The sequence below is a fragment of the Chamaea fasciata genome, unplaced genomic scaffold, assembly GCF_029207755.1.
Source record: "Chamaea fasciata isolate MVZ Bird 193981 ecotype frontalis unplaced genomic scaffold, bChaFas1.0.hap1 SCAF_6, whole genome shotgun sequence".
In the NCBI taxonomy this organism is placed as follows: Eukaryota; Metazoa; Chordata; class Aves; order Passeriformes; family Sylviidae; genus Chamaea; species Chamaea fasciata.
Window position 1 is genome coordinate 25217096 of NW_027094091.1, and position 23446 is coordinate 25240541.

General features: G+C 36.2%; 1 protein-coding gene across 3 annotated transcripts in view; it reads right to left on the minus strand.

Moving 5' to 3' along the window:
• GABRA4 (gamma-aminobutyric acid type A receptor subunit alpha4) overlaps positions 1-23446 on the minus strand; it is a 47778-nt gene that overhangs the window by 17231 nt on the left and 7101 nt on the right. The window contains exons 1-7 of one of the 3 annotated variants that reach the window (XM_066185694.1): positions 21756-21776; positions 20920-20987; positions 18287-18507; positions 18102-18184; positions 16228-16371; positions 14687-14839; positions 12084-12343 (exon numbers count right to left, since the gene is read on the minus strand). In XM_066185694.1, coding sequence (XP_066041791.1) covers positions 12084-12343; positions 14687-14839; positions 16228-16371; positions 18102-18184; positions 18287-18507; positions 20920-20922 — 864 coding nt within the window. In that variant the 5' untranslated portion in view covers positions 20923-20987; positions 21756-21776. Of the gene's footprint in view, positions 1-12083; positions 12344-14686; positions 14840-16227; positions 16372-18101; positions 18185-18286; positions 18508-20648; positions 20738-20919; positions 20988-21755; positions 21777-23446 lie in introns of those variants that run through there. The other 2 variants (XM_066185693.1, XM_066185695.1) reach the window with 2 other exon arrangements.

Below are 23446 nucleotides of genomic sequence, written 5' to 3' on the forward strand. Positions count from 1 at the left end.
ATTATAAGGTATCTTCATTGGCCAAAGCTCTTGGTTGGCTGGGATACACTAATGCCTATTTTATTTTTAACAGCCAAGATCAGCAAGAGTAGAAACTAAAGTCCAGCCTTGACAGGAGTTCAAACATTTATCACCAAAACTTTGATCATATCGAGGTAGATAAGTGAGTGTAGTAAAGCCAAGGGATTGACCAAATATGGGAAAATGTGGACTACAGTCTTTTTCAGAAGAGATTGATAATCACTCCTCCCTTCTATCCAAATGAACATTTCCTTAGTAAATACGACTAAAAAAAGAAAACAAAACAAAACAAAAAACCTGTTCAGTAAAACACATTTAGAAAACTCCCATCCTGTGCATAAGCATACTTCACTGAAGAGGAAGGAGGCTAAGATAGGACAAGAGGTTCAAATTCAGTCGGACAAATTTTGTCACATAGTATGTGATATGCAAAAAGTTTTTGAAGTATTTACTGCTTTAAAAGGCATAGAGATTTTACTTCAAGTATCACATGCTATTTCTCACATGTTTTATCTTAAAATAAATTAGGGAAAGAATCATTGAGTACAAATTCTTCCTATGTATAATGTCCTGATGCAAGATGCCCTGTTGCTAGTACTATAACAGCAAGTCCATTTCATTTGGCATGAAGATAGAAGAACATCTAAACCAACCTCCTTACAAGTGTGTGTAAAATGTGGTAATTAATGCTGTATCCTTCCCTGGACTAGTGGATTCACATGCAATTAACCATGAATAATACAATGAAAGATATTGTTACCATAATTCAGGATAAATCAATGCAATTTATTGTTAAATACTGTGGCAGATTTGTATGTTTGATGGTCAGCTTCTATAACAGAATGTACAGAACAAACAAAAAGCCCCTAGAACAAAGCTATTGCCAAAAATCCACTCACATATCATTTGCTTTTCCATTTAAGCTGAACTTTGATGGATACTGCTGTTTACTACAGCACTAAAATGATGCACAAATATGAGTCGATCTAAATTCTTCAATATTTAACATGGTTTGTATACCATAAACAGCTGCTCACATAATGTGGAAATTCTGAAACTCTTTATAACTCTATATAAGCCTCAACTTGAGCCAAAAAAAATAAAGTACTGGATTGTTTTGTATGTATTACCAGTTTTTGACAAGCAAGGCAATTTTGCACTTCAATGAAGTCAAGATTGCAAATTTAGCATGAAGTGAAGTAGCGTGCAGCAGCTGAGCTGAGGTTCAAGGGAAGGGGATCATCAGCACCGCAATATGCAGTACTGAACTGACAAACTTAGTCATCTTGTTACAGAACAAAGAGAGCTGGTAACAACCACACTGCATATTTCCTATGATAAGGCCAACCTAGAATCTGTAAAACAAACAAGAACATAATTTAAAAGTCACAAGCCAAGTCCTGGGGAGAATGCAGCAATAATAAAAGTGATTACCAGAACATCAGGGAACTTAATCCTTAGGATTGTATTTAAAAACAAAAGCAGTGAGAACACTGCAAGCTGTGAGAAACTCTTATATTGGTACAGCGTTGTACACTCAGCTGTTTCACGCAATTCAAGAGCATCTTTCTGTAGCCTGTTAGTGCTCTACATAGCAGCTTTAAATCAGTCTCTGTAATTTTAAATTTCTTCACAGTTTTTATGACGGACACATCCTTTTGAGATGTGAATCTAAAATAAGCAGCTCTTACAGCCTGAGATAACAGAGTATCAGTAGTACTCAGCATGGAAAATCCCCTTCTTAGGCCCTCTGATCACTCAGAAGAACAGCCGTCATCAACTCCTGAAAAACAGGTGCACATAAAATTAGAACCATGTATTGGCAATATAATTCAGATGTACTCATCTGATCTTCCTCAGGACTCCTTGGAAAATAGCTCAGCAGTTGTGGGGTTGGATATACAGACACTTCTGAAGACCTGCATCAGGCTCACCCTGTGACAGAGCTTCATAGCATCACTGTGCAAGATCCCAGGGATGCTTTTGCACTGTTTGTTTACTCAAGTGGAGAACTCATTTCTGCAGGTCAATAGATTTTCTAGTTCACAACAGAGCTTTGCCACAGGATATCACTAAAATGGTATCTCTCTCTGGGACTGAGGTACTACAATACTTAAAGCAGTAGCTTCTTTTTTCCCAGGGATAAATGCACAGCAGAATTTACAAGTCACAACATCACCATCTGGTACCAGTTCTAGTGGGAGAGAGAGCTAACACTTTGACATCCAGCAAGCAGCTGTCAAAGCTGGAGAGAAATGCCCTGGGTAGGATCACAGCCTAAATTACATGCCTTCACAGAAGGAGCCACCCAACTGTATCCAGCGCTTCCAGCTCTGAGCTCTTTCCTGAGGCGAGATAGCTAAGTCACACTGTGAAAAGACACTCACAAAAAGACTCTGTCCTCCTCTACTGTAACCCAGCAACCAGGACGGGAACATGGGTCTGATGATAGGAGACCACTTCTCAAATCTGCCCTCACTGTCACAGGGATATCAACACAGGTTTTTCACATCTCAAGGCCACTGGATATTCTAGGACAAGTGATCATCCTTCCTTGCTAGAGATGTTGCCTTCTCCACACTTCATTCTTGCCCTTCCATTGCAATGCATGCAGACAATCTGGCTCCAGAATCAACTCCTCTCCTTCTCCATGGTCCCATATAAATTATTTAACATAACAAGAGCAGCTTCAATAGAACTTAACATGCCAAAGACTACCTAGCAGTCTGGCTACTACTCTAATTCTCTAGTATTGAAAAGGCAGGACTCAAGTCTGCTCAGACTCCTATGTGGGATTTGTGGGAGTCTGTATCTAATAGGCATGGTGGCCACTGAGTTGAAACAGGGTAGATATCCACCTAAGATGCATGGCAAACACTTAAGAAGCAGCAAGTCAGTTCTGTACATGCCTACCCAGGGAAATTTAGTAACTAAGCCTTTCAGGTGTCTAATCACCATTTTGCATACTTCATCTCCCTAAGTAAAAAATAAAACCCAAACACAAAACCAATCAGTCAAAAAAAAAAAAAAATTCCTGAGAAGGGCACCACAATCAAAGTAGTTTTGAAATTGCAAAGAATTTTAATTGTTTATTAAAATAATCAGCATGTAACAATGAGGTGTCAGTAGCAGGAAATCAAAAGTGAATGGTGAATAAACATCTTTATGCTTTTCTGTTAAATTTCCAAAGATACAATTAGAGTCTTTCATGACAGTGCTACTAAATCTTCAATGAGACACAGGTAAATTAATATAGAGAGAGTCAGTATATGAGAGCATGGGCTTCCCAAACTGGGAAAGCTCAATTAAGCCAAGCAAAAATTCATGCAAAAATTGGAAGGCTTAGAGCAACCAAAGTCTGACATCACTTACTGTTTAGCTACAACAACAAAATAGTTTGTATGGTAATTTAGTAATATTTTACTATTAAAATCTACCACCACGGTTTTTATCCTTACCAATCCTTCCTAACAAAACAGACTGTTCTTCTGGGAGGACATTGTATAGCCTGCCAAATTCACACTATTTGACGTTTATCAGGGAAGCAGCATGTTGTCATCAGTGTAAATAATGCTGCTTGTCCCAAATCCCACTGAGTCACCATATTGACCTGCTGCGAGCAAAAGCAAAACTTGGAGGAGAAATCTACCCTGTTTTACTACTATGTTGCCGAGCCAGTCAATCAGAATTTTACTGGAATAATACAAGAGATTTTGGGTTGCCTTACAGAGCCCTGGAATATGACCAAGTAAAAGCTCCACCTGCCATAAAGCACAATGAATTCTAATTCATAGCTCTAGCAGTGCAGACAGCAGTACAAATTATTTGAAAAGAAAAAACAAAGGGGAGATAAGTTAGAAGAGCCAGTCCACTATCCATTCTGCTCATTTTGCAATCTGAATCATATGATGGGAGGGGAAAAGAGGCAAGAAGAGCACTCCATTCTATGTTCTACCACTAGATGGGCATGAAAGTGCACAAAGTAGGAGAAAAGTGAATAAAAGAAATAGTCATTACAAAAACCTTTTATAAATAAATGGATACCAAAATTATGCCAAATAAACCCATCCACGTCTGTGCTGCCTAAAAGATTTACACATGCAAACGTATATATATATATGTATGTATTTATATGCATTTAAAAGTAAGTATGCATACATATGATTCTTAAACACTGGTGTGCACAATTCTTAGAGATTTTATTTATATTATGACAAAATGAAAGAACTGAAAACATAACTATGGTGGGGAACAAATCTATTAGCCTAAGTCATGTCCTGATGAACTGTGATGGTGATTTGTGTAACATCTCTGAAAGGAAGAATGGCTGACTAGGAACCAAGGACCTTAGCTATTTTCTGTATCTTTTAATTTTCATTGACCTTAAAGCTGTAGTTAAATTTGCTTTATAGTTTGCTGAAAGTGCTTGGAACACTCACTATCTCTTAGATTTTCACAAGCATTCTCATAAGAATGCTTATTTCTTCTGATTCCAATTTTCCCAGGGTAAAAATGAAGTCAACCAGAAATCTCACACACAGCTGGGAAACTCAAATGTGATTTGGTGTCATTGGATGCACCAGTACTGAAAACTTTGTGGAGGGGAAATAAAACTAAAATTCAAATACAAATACATGAGAATGTTTAAACAAAAATTATGGAGAGTCTTGTGTTCAGAAACATCATTTCATATTAACCATCACAGGGAAAACCAGAAACTCCCCAGCAATTTTCAGTGTAAGGGTTGATGCAGGACAATCTGAAAATTTTACCCCTGTCACCAGAAAGAATTGCCCTGACTCGATGTTTCTGAAATGCTACCTCATATTTTTTTGACTGTGTAACATTTCCCTCTACAAAAAAAGATTATTAAAAGGGAGGAAATTGCCATTATATCAATAGAAAACCTATCTGAATGCCTGCAATTGGTATTGGCGGGAAATTAATTTATTATTAAACAGAAACATGCATTGTATATTCTAATGAAAAACACAGACGTGATTTTTTTTTTGGAGCATAACAGTCTTTTTTTTATTATTCTTGTAGATCATCACAATGACAGAGAAAGACATTCACAAGTATTTTTGGAACTCAAAACATTGGGATGTAGTATTTTTTAAAATAACTGCATCATGCTTTGGTTTCCAAAAAGAAGCCTTACCCTAATACTATTTAAATAAAATATTCCACTATGTACAGTAAACACTGTCAGGTATTTTAGCATCAGATGAGTAACAGCCAAGTATATCCTTCATACTTCCATGTCTACTTTGTGATAGATCATTTTAATGCTTACAGAAAATTGAAGAATGATCAATTATAACATTTCCTAGTAAGGCTTGGAGAAGACAGCACTCCAGAAGGAATTTTTTGTTATCCACCAGGTGCTGCAGCTAAACTCCTGCTTCTCTTAGTGTATATTGAAAAAAAAAAAATCACAACACAACCTCCCCCTAGAAAAACATTTCCACTACAATAAGAAAAAACTTCATTGTCCACCTTTAAATCCCAACAGTTTTGATCAAACACCCTGCCATTTTTTATCTTCTTTATAACTGAATTCTGGAATTCAGTGCAGTTTACATTGCAGTTAAACTGGGTCAGAATCTAGGCACAAACCCCATACTACATTGCCTACTTTCATTAATTACTCTGCTCACTTTGCAGTAGAGAAGTGTTTCTATTTACAATTTAAATTAATTCCACAACCCAACCATGATAAGAGTAGAGTAATAATATCTGGTTGTTGAAGAGAGACAAAAGTTTTTAATATAGAATTTTAATTTGTGCTATCTAAAAAGACATACTATGTGACATATTCAAAAAATAAATTTTATGGCTCACATTTATGCCCAAGTCATATTGTTTGAGTACATGTTTAGCCTTACACATTATGAACAGTGCCAGTTGATCAGTAGAACTGTCTAAGTCTAGTGAACCAAGTAAAAAAGCAAAAACAAACAAAAAACCCTACAAAACAAAAATCCAAACAAAAAAAAAAAAAAAAACCAAAAAAGAACCAAACAAAAAACCAACCAAACAAAAGAAACCAAAAAACCCTACAACCAAAACCAAAAAAGCCCCAAATGAACTCCAAACATTCCTCCCCCCCAAAAAAACAACAAAACAAAACAAAAAAAAAAACCAGCAAAACAACAAAAAGACAAATAAAATCAAGGAAGCATAAAAAGTCGCACGAAATATTGTACCTGAGCATCACAGCTAACAAAATATTTTATGAACCATTTTGGATTCTATCTTCAGGTATCCAAACATTGAAACTTCCGACTAAGTCACTGCAACCTTCTCCCAGGTGATCAATCCTTCCTATCTTTCAAACAGCATTTAATACAAAACGTGCCAGTTGTTTATGACCTGCATCCACTCTCGCCCTATTTAAACCCGATGCTAGCACACCTTGACTGAAACTCATCAACAACAAAAATGATGACTAATGAAATTAGAGCAGCAGAAATTTGTTGTCATGACAAAGAAATTGTTCACATGGCACAGCAGCCTCCATTTGTGTGGTCTTGCCCTTATACTTAGATGAACTCTGTGCATTTCTTGAGCTTGATGTCATTCATTAGGATCTGAGTTTTAAATGCCACTGCCCTACAAACACTCAAACCGTAACACCCTAGGCAGTGGAGAAGTAGTGAAGCAGAAAAAAATGGTCATTATATTTGAAACCTGAAATGGTGTTCTAACTGCAGAACTGTTTAAGTCACAAAAAGGAGACAGGCTATGCATCCACCTAAGGAGTCCAGTAACCAGATCTGTGGCCCAAGTACTGCCATCAAGACCAAGTTGCTCTTCAGGTACTTCCATTCATATATTCAGGAGGGTTTAGCTCCACTTCACTATTGCTGGGGCAAAGGTAGCTATTATTCCCCTACTCCAAAGAAGGAGGAAAGTTGTACTGCTCTAGCTCTGGTAGGTTTTTTGTACCTCACCACATATTCAAATAGAAGTTTTGGTCCAGTGGCTAAAATTTTCAGTTACACTTAAAGTCTAGACCTTGCACACAAGAGTGTATCTGCTGACATCTCACCATTAATCACATCCATAAATTAAGAACAGCAAAAAAAAATGGCACACCAAAACAAGAACCATCTTACCTATAACCTCAAGACTGTATGCAGCCCATCAGAATAATTAATTTATCAGGCCCAATATTTGTTCCGTAAGTCAGGAGTTTGGGGAACAGAGCTGGCCATCAGCCAGATTAATTGCTCTAGATTTCTGTTCACCTAGGGCTGCCAAAGGATCTCCACTTTTCTCCCACCTCAGCACGTAACTTGAGCTATGCCCATAAATGACTAAAACATTTCCTACCAGAGAAAATACATTTGAATCACACAAAAGCAGTATGCAGGTAGTCCACACGAGGACATTCTCCGTAAACATGAGAGGTGGATGTCAGTCACATAATGCCCAAGCAAGGAGAGGAGTGTGTGCCTACATGGCAGTGAAGAGCTTGACCCCTGAGCTCCCCCATTAGATGCTACAGGACTTGCTGAAGACAAGATGACATTTAACTGTCTTCAGAAAAGAGGAAGAAAAACTGAGAGTTACAACCTACTTGTGACTGAGTTTGAAGAAATAATTCCATTCAAAAGGGTTTTTTTGAGTCTGACCTGATTTTTACCGAGTTTCACACTCTTATAACAAACAGCTGAGGTTGAAGCTCATGTTACCAGTGTTTAGGAGTCTATTTTTTGAAGACTACTTTTCAGTAGCATTCTTCATCTCCAAAACTGGGTAGGTCTTTAAAAATAAACTTCATAGGAATACAGTGAAAAGGAAATAGTACAGAAGCATAAAAATAGACTCAGGAGTCCAATAACAAACTATAAATCATTCATTTCCATCACACACTGACTTGCAGCAACATTTCTGCTTATACTAACAAAAGCAGCTCAGATCATTTAGGGGTAGGTTCATTCCTTCTAAACAGAAAGCATTTTAACTTGCTCCCTAAACAAAGAAATCACAGGTGACCATGGTTTAAGTTACCTCTCTTGGCTTAGACATATTTCAGTGCTATCCTGCTGTGCCTGACAAAAAATCTGTCCAAGTCCTTTGTGAACTCAAGGCAGGCCTCAAAAAAGCTTGGAGTCCTACTCCGGGGGTGTCTTCTGCAGACCTGCACTCCTCCTTATCGAAACACATTAAGTTTGTATCAAGAAGTTAAAGACAAGAAGAAGGAAGGGTTGAAATAGGGTAGGCAGGGAAAGAAGTATTAAGAAAATACTGAAGATTACCATGCCTAAAGTCAAATCAGTGATAAAGGAACACAAACTGCATCTGCAGCTATTGCAGGCTTGTTCCTGCTACCCTCGGCCCAGTAAATTAGCTAGATGTCAGGATTTTTTTTGTTGGAATTAATACAGTTCAGACTACTTAGCTAGCCTCTGAATTGCATTTAATGCTTACTTTAATCAATGTACTCATCAGTCACACCCATCATGTGGCTCCAAAAAAGTAAATATAATTATGTAAGAGAATAACTTAGAAAAGCAGATAGCCCACATTTGCTACAGTAAAGATTTATTGGTTTTAATGAAAAAATATATAATATGAAGTAATATATTCAAATCATTTGACCATAATGATAAATGATAGGAGTTGCCTTTGATCCAAGGCAACTATAAAAGTTGTTTTGACTGAAAAGAGAAAAATAACCCACCACTAAAAGTTCTAATTAGCATGAGTAATATATGAACTGATTCAGTAAAGAAAACCCACTTTAATTCTATGGTCAGAAATTGGTCAAAGGTATACCTGACAAAAAAGGACTTCTAACAATGTGCAATTTTTCTTTACCAAAGTTTACTATTAATATGCCCAATTTCTAGTATCATCAGATAGAAAAATCTTTATATTCTATAGCTAGTCCAGTTTCATAGCCCAAGTTGCTCCTTCATAGAATCCTTCAAGGACAATCCCACCATGTTGCTGAGAGGAAAAAAAGAAAGACCAAATGCATTAAACCATCCAGTTAATAATGCAGAATCAAAAGCTCATAAAACAAAACCCTTATTTAAAAGCATAATGTCACCATGTTTGTTTTCCTTAACAACCTCAACTGCTCCATAATTTTCCAGGGGACCTATACAGATGGCATCTCAATTGTAAAAGTAGTGGGCAGAGACACCTCTATGCCCTTTCAAGGTAGGCTGAAGTATAGGGCTAACAGGCTTAAGACAGGCATCTCCCCCAAAGTTAGTAGAAGATTCAACGCATGTTGCAAATGGTGAGATATTCAACAGAAAGAACTGTAAGGTTTAGGTATTCAGGCACCTTCCTTCCCAATTAGCACATACTTCTTCTGGGCTAAGTCAAAATTTTTAATTTTGGGAGAGTGGTAAATTTAGTATTGTAGAGAAAGTCTGTTTGAAAAAAGTTTCAAGTTTAAAATACAACTTTTCCTTGAGCTCTGGAAATTGTACTGCTACCAACAGAATTTCCACTACAATAGTGCCACCACAGTACAGATTTTTTTAAATACTAACTGGGTCAAGAAATCAAGCCCATCATTTATCTATTGAGAAAAAAATGTGCAGATTTACGTTAAGAAACATTGCTTACAAATTACATGCTACAGTCCAGCAATTCTTTGGGCACCACAAACTCACCACCAATCTCAGGACCAAGGAAACTGGGATTTCACTATCTTTAGTACATCAGCACTGACCAGACAGTATTTGTGTAGAACAAAAAGTCAGATTCATAAAAAGGAATAAAGAGATAATATAATAATAATATAATAATGATAAAAGACAATATATGATAAGGAATAAATGAATAATAAGGAATAAAGAAAATTCTAGATTAGTCCTTACAAGCAAAATATAGCAAGGAGTATTTTACACATCAGGTTCAAAAGCAGGATGTAACATCCATGTTAGGTTCTAGAGAATTAAAGCAGTGATCCTAGTTTCAGGGAGACCAGAAGAAATCCTCCAGTCATAGAAAGGATTGAACAATAGCTAAGCCCTTATAACAGTAGCTGTGGGCTCACCTTGCACACCTGTCCTGAAAGAGCAATGTCTCAAATCTTAGTATAGGCATAATTAGGGAGAAAGCCGTGAAAAAAAAAATAACAGTTCAACACTAACACTCACATACTCGTAACATCAATGTGTAACCCCTTGAGTAGATTGCTCCCTTGAGTGCTTTCAAAATCTCCCAATCTATGAGAACGCTCCCATATTTATCCCAGCAGTATTAATTAAGCAATGGAATAGAACTGTTCCCATCTAATTTTACCTATCTTTTTACCTGAAAGAAGATGTGTGTGTTCTGCCGTTTAAAAAAAAAAATAATAGCAATAGTAGTAATAATAACAACAATAGGAAAAAGAAAAAGGAATTTCTCCAAAATGTGTATTCATAGCCAAGCATTACACACTACTAACTTAAAGCAATTCTGTCCATGAATCCAAAGAGTTTTCTGAAGCCTCCAAGAGAACAAGTTTATTAAGCCACCTGAGAAAACTACTGTTTTTCCTGTTATTTTAAATAAAATCTAATAAATAAGCCTAGGATTAAACTGTTCTTAAGTAATTTATTTTCCTAGGCATGCAAATAAAATCTATCACCAAAAGCAGTATTTACTTTCACTCCTCAGGAGCCAAGATACTCTACTAAACTTTATACTGCACAGTCAAGAAGCTTAGCATAAGCTCATAGCACTAATACCTCTGTGTACAAGGTGAACTACGTGCTACTCTAAACATATTTCTTGATTCCTGTCTCTTACCAGCAGCCAGTGGAGTGACAATAACAAACTCTTCAGGAGCATATCTATCGTTTTAAGCTGAAAAGGGAGCTAATATAACAACATAGCCAGGAGATTGAAAACAGTATCTACAGCAGGAGAGCAAAGAAGAGGAAGAAAAATGGAAGTGGGTGGACAGCAGCTGCGCAGCAATAGAAAATGGAAGGGGTGGGAAGGCAAAAATAAGAAGATGAATAGGGAAGGAGACAAACGACATGTGAAAAGAGACAGAAGACAAAATTAACAAGAGTTAGTCTAGAACAGCACTTCTTAAATCCTGGCTCAGCCAAAGGAAATTACAAAGTCAGCCTGACAGGAAGAGAAAGTAAATTACAACACTGGTGTCAGCGTCTCACTTCTTGAGTGGTGCTGCCAAGAGTCAGTCATGGCTGGGAAGTACTGGCCCACTGTGTGGCTGGGACAGGTGCTGCCATGGCTTTGTCAGCTACATGTCTCGTGAGTAGATGCTTCAGAGAGTAAGCACCTTTTATTGGGAATGGGAAAAGAGAGGAAAGGGCAATCACCAGGGAGCTCAACTGGAAATGAGATCAAGCCTTTATTAGTTAGTCCACACACTAAAACAGCTCCAACACAAGACACATTTAATCCAAAGCATTAGGAAAGCAGGAAAGCATTTTGTTAAACAGAGTGCCAAAAACTTATTACGAATTGAGGTGAACTACTGGGCAAAGATATACAAATTACATTAAAATTATATCTATGGTAGACAAAAAGTTTCCATCCAACATTAATCAAAAATTCCTGAAACTGTAACAGATAAAGAAAGCTTTTGATAGGCAACACATGCACCACAAGGAGAATTGTGGTGTTCAGGGAAGTGCTACAAGGTACAGCTGCAATTCTTTAACACATTTTAATTCATTAAAGACATCAGCCACATAAGGGAACATGATGCCTTTATAATCTGCATTATCTCGGCCTGTAGAATCAGTCCATACAGAACCAATGTGGAAAAGGAAACTAAGTTTCCTCAAGATTCCCATCCTAACTGACCTTCACCAAAACATAAATAAACACAGAAGACAGTGCACATGTGGATGGACATAATGGCCACTTCTCCCCTGAGTTTATTCAATAATACAAATAAGAATTAAATCATGTTTTGCAGGTTTTTAAAATTGAATATAGTTTAGTATTAGCCTTCCATTAATCTGATGTACAACACAACATTAGCCCAAGGAGGAAGCTAAAGACCAATTTTTACTGAGAAACACTACCAAAAATACAGAGAATGTTTGCATAAGCTGAAAACATACCGTGAATGTCTCTTCTGTACTTCTTTTTCTTTGTACTGGAGCAACTGGAAATTCAAGAAGGGACTTTACCGTCTTCCTTTTGGCTTTTTCCATTTGAATGTTAGTAAAATAGTTGACAGCAGCAAACTCAATAAGAGCAGAGAACACAAAGGCAAAGCAAACCGCTATGAACCAGTCCATGGCAGTAGCATAGGATACTTTTGGCAGTGAATGTCTTGCACTGATGCTCAGTGTCGTCATTGTCAACACTGTGGTTATTCCTTAAAAAAATAAAGCAAAAGAACTGTTGAATCGAGGTAAATTAAAGTAAGAACTGGAAAGCAACTTCAAACAAAGAATTTTAAAACATTTGTGAGTCTTTGTCTTCCTCTTGTGAATACTGCATTAGATCTAAGTCATGGCAAACATCACATATCCATGAGTAGCTAAGCCCACAAATAGTTAACCACTTTTTAAAGCCACAGAAAACCATGACTTCAGCAGATCATCAACAGCTCACATGAAGAAAACACAGAAGCCTTCATTTCATATGTTTTTCATATCATGTTCAGTAGAATTTTTTACAAGTTATTTTCTAAATATTTGAATAGGATTTAAGTTGTTAAATTAGGGAGTACTCCTCAGACTGCAACAAAAACGTGACTTTTCCTGTAAATGGTTCTGAATGACACCTATTATGCATCTGTGCCTCTGATCTCACTTGTAATCCAGGAGCCATTAAGTCATAACAAATAATTTTGCTGCTAAGGAAGAATACTATGTTAAAAATTCTGTTATTTAAGAAACCATTAGGGTTTTTATAACCTTCTGCTACTAGACAGCAAATAAAATTTAATTAGAATTTCATCTTCTGAAAGAACTTTAATTAAAAAGTGTGCAAGCATAAATACTGAACTCAAAAGATGGCCACTTCATGGTAGTATTTCAAATGCAAATACATGCTGTATAAAAACAAATGAATGGGGTCTTCTTTTCTTTTTTTCATCCAAAATATCCCATATCACAAAAATGTAAAACCCCAAGTATGCAGTGAACACTGCATAAATCCTAGCAGGATAACTTCAGTGATGAGTTACTACAAATAGAGATGTCCTTATTCTTATGAAAAGAACACTGTACCCTTTCTAATTCAAGATGCAATTCTTATGCTCAAAATAATTTTAATTCATTACAAATATGTTTTTCGACAGATTCCTCACATCCCTATTTACTAAATGATGCTATTCCATCAAGGTAATATAATAAAAAAAACCCTTCACCTACACATTGCCATACAGGGAACTGGTCACAATGAAATCAGTCCCTCCTACAAATGAAGAAAAATGAAAAAAAAAAAAAGAGTAATAGCCAGGTCATGACAGCTCAAAGGAATTTCTCTGAGTTTTCAGGAGGATAAAAAAATACAGATGCAAGCTCACAAGACCTTATTCAGTGGGAAGGTCTTGAAAACCACACCACTGAAAATGTTTAAGTTTGAGGAGAAAAAAAGTATGGAAAGGTGTTTGAGTTTTGTTTTCCCTGGAGGAGATCCATCTCTGTTTAGCCCTATGCTTTCTAAGGACCTGAGTGGACCTCTATCCTCTTCAAGCAAAAAGTTTGTTCGAATTGTTTCTAAAAACATTTGTTTAATAGATGTAAAAATGAGGTAAAGTGAAATAAATGATCAAACATTAACCAAAAATGAGGAGGAGACAGTAGTCTGTGACAATATTAGTTTACTGACAGTCTTTATCTGATTTTTCCCTATTAAATCATTCTTCTGGAAGACTTGGAGCTGCCAATACAACTGCCCCTATCACTCTTGCCAGCATCTAGCAGTCTAAAGAAAGGCTTGTAGTAGAACATCCTGTCCCTGGTTTAGGCTGCTTTTAAAATGTTTTCATCCTATTTCTTTGTTAGGAAACATATTTCCATTTAGATTCTTGCACTTTGTCTTCCACTGAAGATTTTCTGTTATTTTCACTGTGCCATCTCATTCAAGCTGTATTTTGAAGAGAGCAATTTTAATATCTTGTGATCATTTTGCTTTTGTAATTCATTTTCATGACGGCAGTGGTAGAACGGAAAGAAAAGCACTAAATATGAAAATACAGTAACAGAATCTAAGACTTACTCATAGCAAGCTTGCACTGATAACGAAGATACCTCATAATAAGACATTGGAACATTTCACACACCCCAAATCAATTTACTTTACAAGTATTCTATAAACTGTGAGTTCAAGTACTTACACTACTGTCCACTGAAGGATAAAACTGATCTGGATGTAGGCTAAGGACTTGAGTGTATTACTAAGCGCCAGCTCTTTTAAGTTTTCTCCCTCAAGAAGGTAGAATCCCTAGAGCTGAGCAGCCATTTGCTACAGGTGACCATGTCACCCTTCTGGTTATATATTCCAAGTTTTTCTTCAGATTCCAAGGATTCATGTAACAACATTCTTCATACATACAATAGCAAAATTCTGCTGAATTTAAATTATCCCCTTGTTTCTGCAATAGCATAGAGTATACCCCAAGGCACTAAAAAGGCCTATTCTAGCAAGTTATTTAAAGAGCAAGTACAAGAAAAACTAAAATTAAAAAAAAAAAAAAAGATATAATTACCAAATACAGTTCTAGCAGGAACGGATTCCTTATTTATCCAAAATGAAACTTGAGAAAGGATCACGGTCATAATGCATGGGATATAGGTCTGAATCATAAAATAACCCATTTTCCGTCTGAGATGGAAATAAACTGTCATAACAATATATTCACCTAAAAAAAAAAAAAGGAAAATATTTCTCTCCGTATAACATTTGTGTTGCAGAATAACTGTTTCAGACTCTCAAGTAGGATTGCTGCTTGTGAATATGCTATTCATATAACTTAACACGTACAGAAAGATATCTTCTTTAGAACAAGAATGAATGAAGGTTTTTTTAAAAATCCTAGAAACAGTAGGTCCTTACAAGGAACTTGATATCAAAAATACTATAATACAACTAATACTGGATTACATTTTACAGCATGATTTTAAAAAGCCTTTTGACAGCTGTTGAAGGAGAGAATCCCAAGACACAACCGATCTACCTACCACAGTATCCGTAACAGTGTGGTACCTACCTGCTGAATAAAACAATAAGAACAATGATACACATCAAATGTTATGAAAGCATCTCAACTTTTTGCTAGGTTCATAAGTCAGCCCCCCTATGATAATGAAACAAATGCAACAATCATTGAGAAGAACTAAAAATACTCTAAACTTATCTAAAATGTTATCATTCATATTAAGCAAACAGACCAAAAAAGCAGTTTTACCATAAACTCATTAAGCTGTCTAAACAAAGCACTACAGAATGAGCCCTTTTGGAACAGCAAGGACTTTTTTTTGTTAACTCATAATAATCTATATGCTGAGAAGTAAATTTCTAGTAAACTGCAAAATGCCATTTTATCTTTGTGTAAAACACCCACAGAGCAATACATCAAATATATTTGCTTTATTGCTTTCATTTTGACTATCTCACAACACCCAAACCTGCTGATGCTAAGAAAATGATTCCAAATTTTAAAAATATTTTGGGAATATGCTTGTTTATCACCACACTGCTCATCAGTGATATTTCACTCATTTTGGATGCCTGTAGTTGCCATTTGCCTTATTTCTTACAGCACAAATCAGCAGAAGTATCTATTGTGACTAACGTATTTGTGCCTACCCTTATCTGACTAGAGGGTTTTTATGTTTTTAATAACCCATTCTGTATGCTGTACTTCTATCCTGAGCTGTTAGCACCACTAAACAAAGGAAGTCTTTTGCACATAATGTGGATACAGTGCTGAGAAATTACTTCCTCACCCAGGCATCCTCTTGACTCTTCAAACTGCATTTTAAGCAGTGATTAAATGCTCATTTTGTCCCTTAGAGTAATGATCTCATTCTAGCTTTCTGAAAGACTGTCGCAATCTACTGTAATGAATCTGCAAATGTAAATCTCAAGGACAGAAACCTAATTCAGATTTACGCTCTCTCAGTCCTTAATACATACCCTATGACATTCAGTAGAATAAAACTCACAGGAAGAAAAAGGAAAAAAGGCTTTGGGCAGTGTTACAGGTTAGTTTTACCTCAAGTTGATTTTTACTGATGAGATTCCTACCTGTAATAGATTTAATAGTTTCAGAAGATACCGTATGCCCAAGCAGGTCATACTGAACTAAACTGGAAGACTCCTCAGGAACTTCCACTGACTTCTCAGGTCCTTTTGTCCAGGTATAAATCATTTCACTCTTTGGATAAGCATCTACAACACAGCATCAGTGTGCATAAATAGGAAACTTTTTCTCATGCCTTACTAAGAACACAAGCCTACTGAAACCAAACAGTAAAACACACATAAACAACTTCAAAAGATATCCTTCATGTTAAGTTACCCCCAAAAAGCCACCCTCAGAACAGAATAAATGAGAGCTGAGGTTATATGTCAAGTGTCACACATAAATTCACTTCACATATGAATGTGAAGACTAAATGCAAATCCCTCCTGGATCAGCCCTTACTGGGCATGCAAAGTTTATCTTCATTTTACCAATTTCTAACTAAAATTTTACTATTAAAATGTACTCATTTTTTTAAAAAAAGTACATACAAGGAAGATCTATTTTGAGGATTGGGGGCACATTACAGAAAAGAATGAATACACTAAAAACAGCAATATTTTAAACTTCTGTTTAAAATATTTGCCAGAAACCATAGGTCAGTAAAAAAATTCACGATGCCCCCAAAATAAGCACACACAAAGAAACATTTTACATTTAATGCAAAAGACAAATCTTAGGGCTAGCATTCAATCCCTACACAGTCCAAACTCCTGTTAAAATTGAATCAAATCATTTTACATTTGAAATGGCTGTATGTTATTTCAAGTTTGACGGTGGGGAAATATCAGACTGGAGTTCAGCACAATCCCCGCTGAGTGGTGATTCTGTCTGAAGAGCTGTGACTGTGGATGAGCCCCCACTATCAAAGCACTCCTATCACGCAGCTGATACCAAAGACAAATCTTGCAGCACCTGGACTCCACTGATGAAAAATCAGATCAGAGCAGTGTCTTCCATAGCCCTGTTCAGGTTGACTACCCAGCTATATAAGTTAAATTTATGCAATGAAAAATCTCTGAAGGTTCTCCAGCCATTTTGAACTTCAGAGCTTTGAGGTCAAGGAAAACAGATTAATGTCCAGCCATTGGAGGGTCTAATGCAGAGAAGTCAGTGTACAAGAAGGCTTAAAAGAATAACAAGATAGTTAATGGACTGCACCAATCATCTCCAGGGGATCTCAGAGGTCTCTGCTTTGAATTCACATTCTCTGCTTTGGATTCTACCCTCTCTTGTTTGTTATGCAGATATCCCAAACTGTTCCTTCTATCCAAAGTTTGGACATTTTTCAAAAACTTACATCTGACTTCAAAGCAGAAAAGGAAAGTCATCTGCACTAAGATTTCTCATCAGTTAAAATTTTACTTATCTAGTCTAAACTTGCCCTGCAGTCTCCTCTTACAGGGCCAGCAGAAAGACAATTACAAATAGAGGTCAAATCTCTGGACATAATCTTCACCTATTTCTTAAGATGCCCATGTGCTTCCACTATCTGTAGAGAAAGTCAGTTAACCTGCTTTCCTAGGTGTCTTTTACCTGGGTGTTTCAAGTTTGTCTTCTCCAGAGAATCTCTCACTTCACTGAGTATCCAATTCCTCCCCAAGAACCAAAAAACCCCTATGTATTTCAAGCAACTGTATATCCAGAATAGTGGGGTTTAACATAATAGCTTAATCACTGCCTGATTTTTAGTTATATGAGTTTAAGTTTTGAGGTCCTGAATTGAATTCCTGAGGAACTTAACAGGAGTTTGGTCTGCATAGGGATTGCATATGAAGACATAACTGTATGAATTCAGAAAGTCTAGTAACTGCTCAAAATTTATTTCTACTATTTAAATTCTGTAGTTACAAGAAATTTCATAATTGCAACTTACAACTCCCAAATTTGAGAGGACAAGCATGACCATCCATGGGAAAATCCACTAATCTCATGGGACACTCTGCACTTATTGTAAGCCTATAATGGAACAAATTAAATAGTCTCTGGTTGCCATTTTGTCTAGGCAGTACAACTTTTGCATACAGTAATTGTAAGAAGTCAAACAAACATATTAGATACCTCATTGTGTACAGGATGGTGCCATTTCTCATTATTCTGAAGAGTTTATTTGGGGCTGTCATATTATGTGCAACAGACTTTTTCCCATTCCTGAAGAAAGTATCAGGAGTCCATACCTTCGAAACCATCAAGTTGTTAAGTCTTAAAATTTCAATAGGGCCATCATATTTTAATCTTTTATCTACCCATGTCTGACGAAAGAAGACATCCATTGTATATTCCTGTATTAAATTGCAGAAAAACAAAAATCACATTTGCATGTGTGTTTCCTGTAAAAGAAGAAATCCCTCAGGAACAAAGAAACCATTAGAAAAGAAAATCCTAAGTCCACTACATAAATGTTTTTCCACCAATTAAAGTGTCTTGTGTACTTCTTAATAGCTTAATTTCTTACATTAGTCATATCAATAAGCTGCTACATGTTTAATCATTAAGGAATAATTAACCTAATTAGGTTGCAGGAAGCAGACAACTGAATTTGAAGTCAAGCATATAACTGGAAACAAAATGATCTCTGACAAGAACTGTCAAAAGATTTTTAAAGAAAATATATCCGTAGATCGTCTGCTGCTGGCTAAATTGAAAATACCAGGACAAACTATTAGTTCCACTTTAAAGTTAGGAAAAAAAACCTAAATTCATCTCCTGGAAAGTAAGCTTTTAACTGAGGAAAGCTAAGTATTTTGCCATGCCCACAAAACGGGGATAATAAATTATATAGAGACTTGCATATATATACATTTTTAAACGGTATGCAACAATCCCATTAACTTCCTCAGAAAAGCCACTCAGGTGCTCCAAAGGTAACATGCAAACAACTGCAGAACTGCAGACACAGGCACATCATGAGAAATCATATATGAATGAATGGATGAAGGAATGCATTTCTCATCTTGGGAAGTTAAAGCATTTCACAAAAAAACTATCATGTGGCATTGAAAAAGGTCACATGGAAGGCTTTAAGTCCTTTCTAACTTACAGTTTTGATTTTGTTGTTAAGCCAAACAACGGTTTCTGACTTCATTTCAAATTCTTCTGCATAACGTTTCCATTGAAATTACTTGTAAGGCCATATCTATTTGCATTGACAAGGAGGCATGTCTACTAGTGTAATGCATCTTAGGATTATATCTGTCTTCTTTTGCATGACTGTATCCTCCACTGTGATTTATAGTTAATCCATGAAAAGTTTCTCCTCTAGTGTCATTTCTTGCTGGCAACTTCATAGCTCATAAGTAGCAGTTTCCTGACAGATTTTCTAATATAAGATTTCGACCATTTTCATTACAAGATGGAAACGGGTACAAAAGCAACTAAAAAGTCATTCTGATCATCCCCTGTACTGAGACCATAGCACACGTCACTGTTGCAGCAAGTGGTATGAGTGCAGCCAAATTCAGTTTACATTGGGTCACTAATGGATACATTAACTAAAGGGTATTTCAGAAGTGATTCCTGTATCCCTAAATAGCCTCCTAAATCATCCCTAATGAAGTAAGGGGAAATATCAGCTGTAAACTCTCCTTTTGGAAGTGCCTTACCTATCTTCAGTCCATGTTCTCACTTCTGCCTATATATCTGCTTCAATATAACAAATAACTTCCCATGAAAATGAAACCTGAGAGATGCCATGCAGTCCTCACTGTAGATTTGAGGCCCATTTTCCTAGATTTCCTTGGGACCATATTCTTGTACCCCTTGTTACTCTGATAAGCATCGTACGCCAAATGATAACCAATGAAAGGGTAAGATGAATTTCAACATCAGACTGCCATCATGAATGTAGCTCTTGAAAAAAGTACCCTGCTATCACATACCTTTCCACATAATAAAAGTAAATCAGGTGCAACACAAAATGAACAACAGAACTATATGGGAAGAAAATTACCACCCTGAAACAGCTTTTTCCAGAAAGAAATTCAGTGCAGCACATATGGCTGTGTTATTTTCATGGGATTTCTTGAATATGTTATAAAAAGATCAACTGCTGTATGATTTAAGGGTATATCACTGTATTTTAGAAGTTGATGAGAGTTTTGCTGGATTGACCTTGAAAGCAAAAGCCATTCAGGCACAAATAATAGAACATGCAAATGTAATATTTTTCTTCTGTTACCATTTCATGCATGTCATTTGGACGTTTAATTTCTGCAGATACTTATGAAAACTCTTATCAGACAAACATTTGCTGAAAGTGATGCTTAAAGGAGCACAGAGATCAGCAAAGGGCATTCATCTGAAATGAAAACGTCAACAAGTATTTTTGAAGTGATGTCATTATTATTCACCTGAGAATAACACAAGTTCCAGAAACGAAAAGCAATTTCAAAGATATTACACATTTTCCCCACAGTAGACTTACTCAGACACTCCCTGCAAGGCTGAATTCTGCCTCTATGCCGTGAAAATCTGTTTTAAATCCTATGAAGTGAATTTCTTAAGCCAGCCAAAACCCACTAAAAGTGTGACCAGAATCAGGCCTTATGTATCTAATTATAACCTGTAAATTAAGCTGTTACTAATCTTGCCTAATTTGCATGATTGACAAAACAGTACAGATGAAGCATCCACTCCTACTGCAGCTAATAGTTTCTCAGAACCAGGAAATGCATTTTAATCCCAGAAATACATACCATTTCTACATCAGAAACAGGTCCAAAACTGGTGACATAAATATCTGTTTTGACTTCAGTAACAGGACCTAATGTATGAAAAGGAAGTGAGCAAGAAAATTTGAATTTTGCAGGTCAACAATTCCCATAAATGATCCTGGTGTGTGAACAGTTACCACTTTCAGGGTTCTGTGGATGAGCAAGAGCAAAACGCAAACAGAGGTCAATTCAGATAAGTCTTAAATAAGAAGCACTGCTCAATTACCTTTACCACATAAGTAAATCAAAAGCAGTATTTCCATGCAAATTCCCATTCAGAAAACCAATGTTGATTCAAGGGCTAAGAAAACTGATGCAAAAAAATTAAAAGGCTCACTAAAAACACGGTTCTATTTAACAACAAGCACTGAGTCCAGGAAATCCACATTCCCCAAAGCATTTATTACTAATATTTGGACCTACTGGTAATAACTGGACTACAGACATTAGCATCCCATGCACTGAGCAATTTAGTATTGCAGGATCAAGAACTGCATCTATTTCCTGAGATGCACTTAAGTGCTTCAATACTAATATCCAAAATAAAAGTTGGATATTACAGTGGATAAAGTGGGTTTGAGCCAAGACCCACATTCTGCTACAAAGCCTGTCTTGAAAGAACCAAAGAAACTTAGGACACTATCAAAAACAGTGCACTGAGCAGAGGTTTTGCACTCTCACAGCTGCATACGGCAAATCAAGCAGCAGAGAAAGCAGTTTCATTTTAATGCATTGTTTCCTTTACTATCTTGAAATTTTAAATAGGCATTCACTGTTCAGTACACTTTACCTTTCCCCTTAAACCAAAGAATACATACATTAATTTCACTGGGATTTAGGTCTCTTCCTAATGCAAAAGTCTAGAAAGATGCTAATCATTATCAGCTGTTATGATGATTTTGTGATCAAAGCAGTAGCTAACAGTTTAATTCAGGTAATTAACTCACATCATAAGTTAAAAAAAAAAAAAAACTACTGAAGGTCTTACCAAATAGTATCTGTTTGAAAAAAACATGCATGATCCACAAATTCACAAGCAGCTTCTAAACCCCCACAACTCAAATTACTAAAGAGGATAAGTGGCTCAAGTCTGACAATTCAGGTTTATCACAATATTTGCAATGTGAAAAAAGAAAGGAGGAAAGACTCAACAGAGTTAGCAACAGAAGAATATGTCCCACTTGAAAAAAAATTTTAAAAATTATTCTTTACAGATGTCACTTTGAATCAAATGGTAAAAGATAAAAAAAAGAAGTAAGCAATGGGAAAACAGAAAACCTGAACTTCTTGCACCTAGAACAAGTCTCAAGCTGTGAACAAAAAGTAAAAGAAAACAATGTAAAATTGATTTACTACAGAGTTTGCCAATTATTTGGAGAAGAAAAGCAATGACTTTTTCACCTAAATGTCAAAAAGATTACTTTGTTGGAAGCTAAGTTTCCCAGAAGGGCATTTTTTCAATAACTCTAAAGAAATTTCACTGTACAACAGTTGGTAGCTCAGAGTTCCCTGGAAAGTTGCATGGTTTGGCATGTCTGTCTCAAAGAGGTTTTAAGAAGCAATCCCCTAGCTCCAGATAACACACTTGCATGCCATGCCTTTTGTTTTGCAATGGGTTGCTCTCTGTACATATCAAATGAAAGCTGCTCCCTTTTCTACAAATAACAAAGCGTTCATCAGTCAGGGAAACCCATGTGTGTTTAGATCACTCATTTTACTAACAACATAGTCCAATGACATTTCCTGAATATATTTATTTCTGGAGAGCAGAAGAGCTCCAAGACATTAGAAGTGAAGACATTTATCTATGGTGCTAGAAAATAGGAGAGAAAAGCCCAGTCATACTTGCCTGTAGAAACAGAAGAAATTCAATTACCACTGATCTCCCACACACATAGTATTAAAATTTATCCAGGGTTGATTTAAATATATAATTATTTATTTAATTTGAACTTGAAATATTCAGGAATCAGTTCTATAGATGTGAAAAACCCACTTTCCCACACAGTTTCAATAAGGAAATACAAGAATTAGTCTTTGTTACTCAGTAATGAGAGAATACTGAATATTGCACTCAGTTCCTTCAAGAATCCCTTTCAGGAGCTGAGTTCAATATTCAGTATTCCCTTTTTACTGAGTAACAGAGACAAGTCCCTGAATTCCTTTCAGGAACTGCTTTACTTGCTAGTTCTAAGCAACTAAATAGAAATAGTCCTTAAATAAACCCCAAACCTTTAAGTGTTTTTCCTCTGATGGTATACTCTTTTCTTTAGCTCACAGAACACTGTAATTTTACAATCATACCAAATTGAGCAAAGGGACAGATTTTCCCACAGGCATGAGCTGCTTCTCCTCAGACATTGATTTCTTTTGTCTTATTAAATGATTACAGCTTCATGGGCAATAGGCATTCAGAGGCTTTTGCAGCTTTGTTTTTTTGGAGTTTCTCAGAAGGGGAAAACTAAGATCAAGAAGCTGATCTCCAAATCAGCAAGCCTACAACTTAATG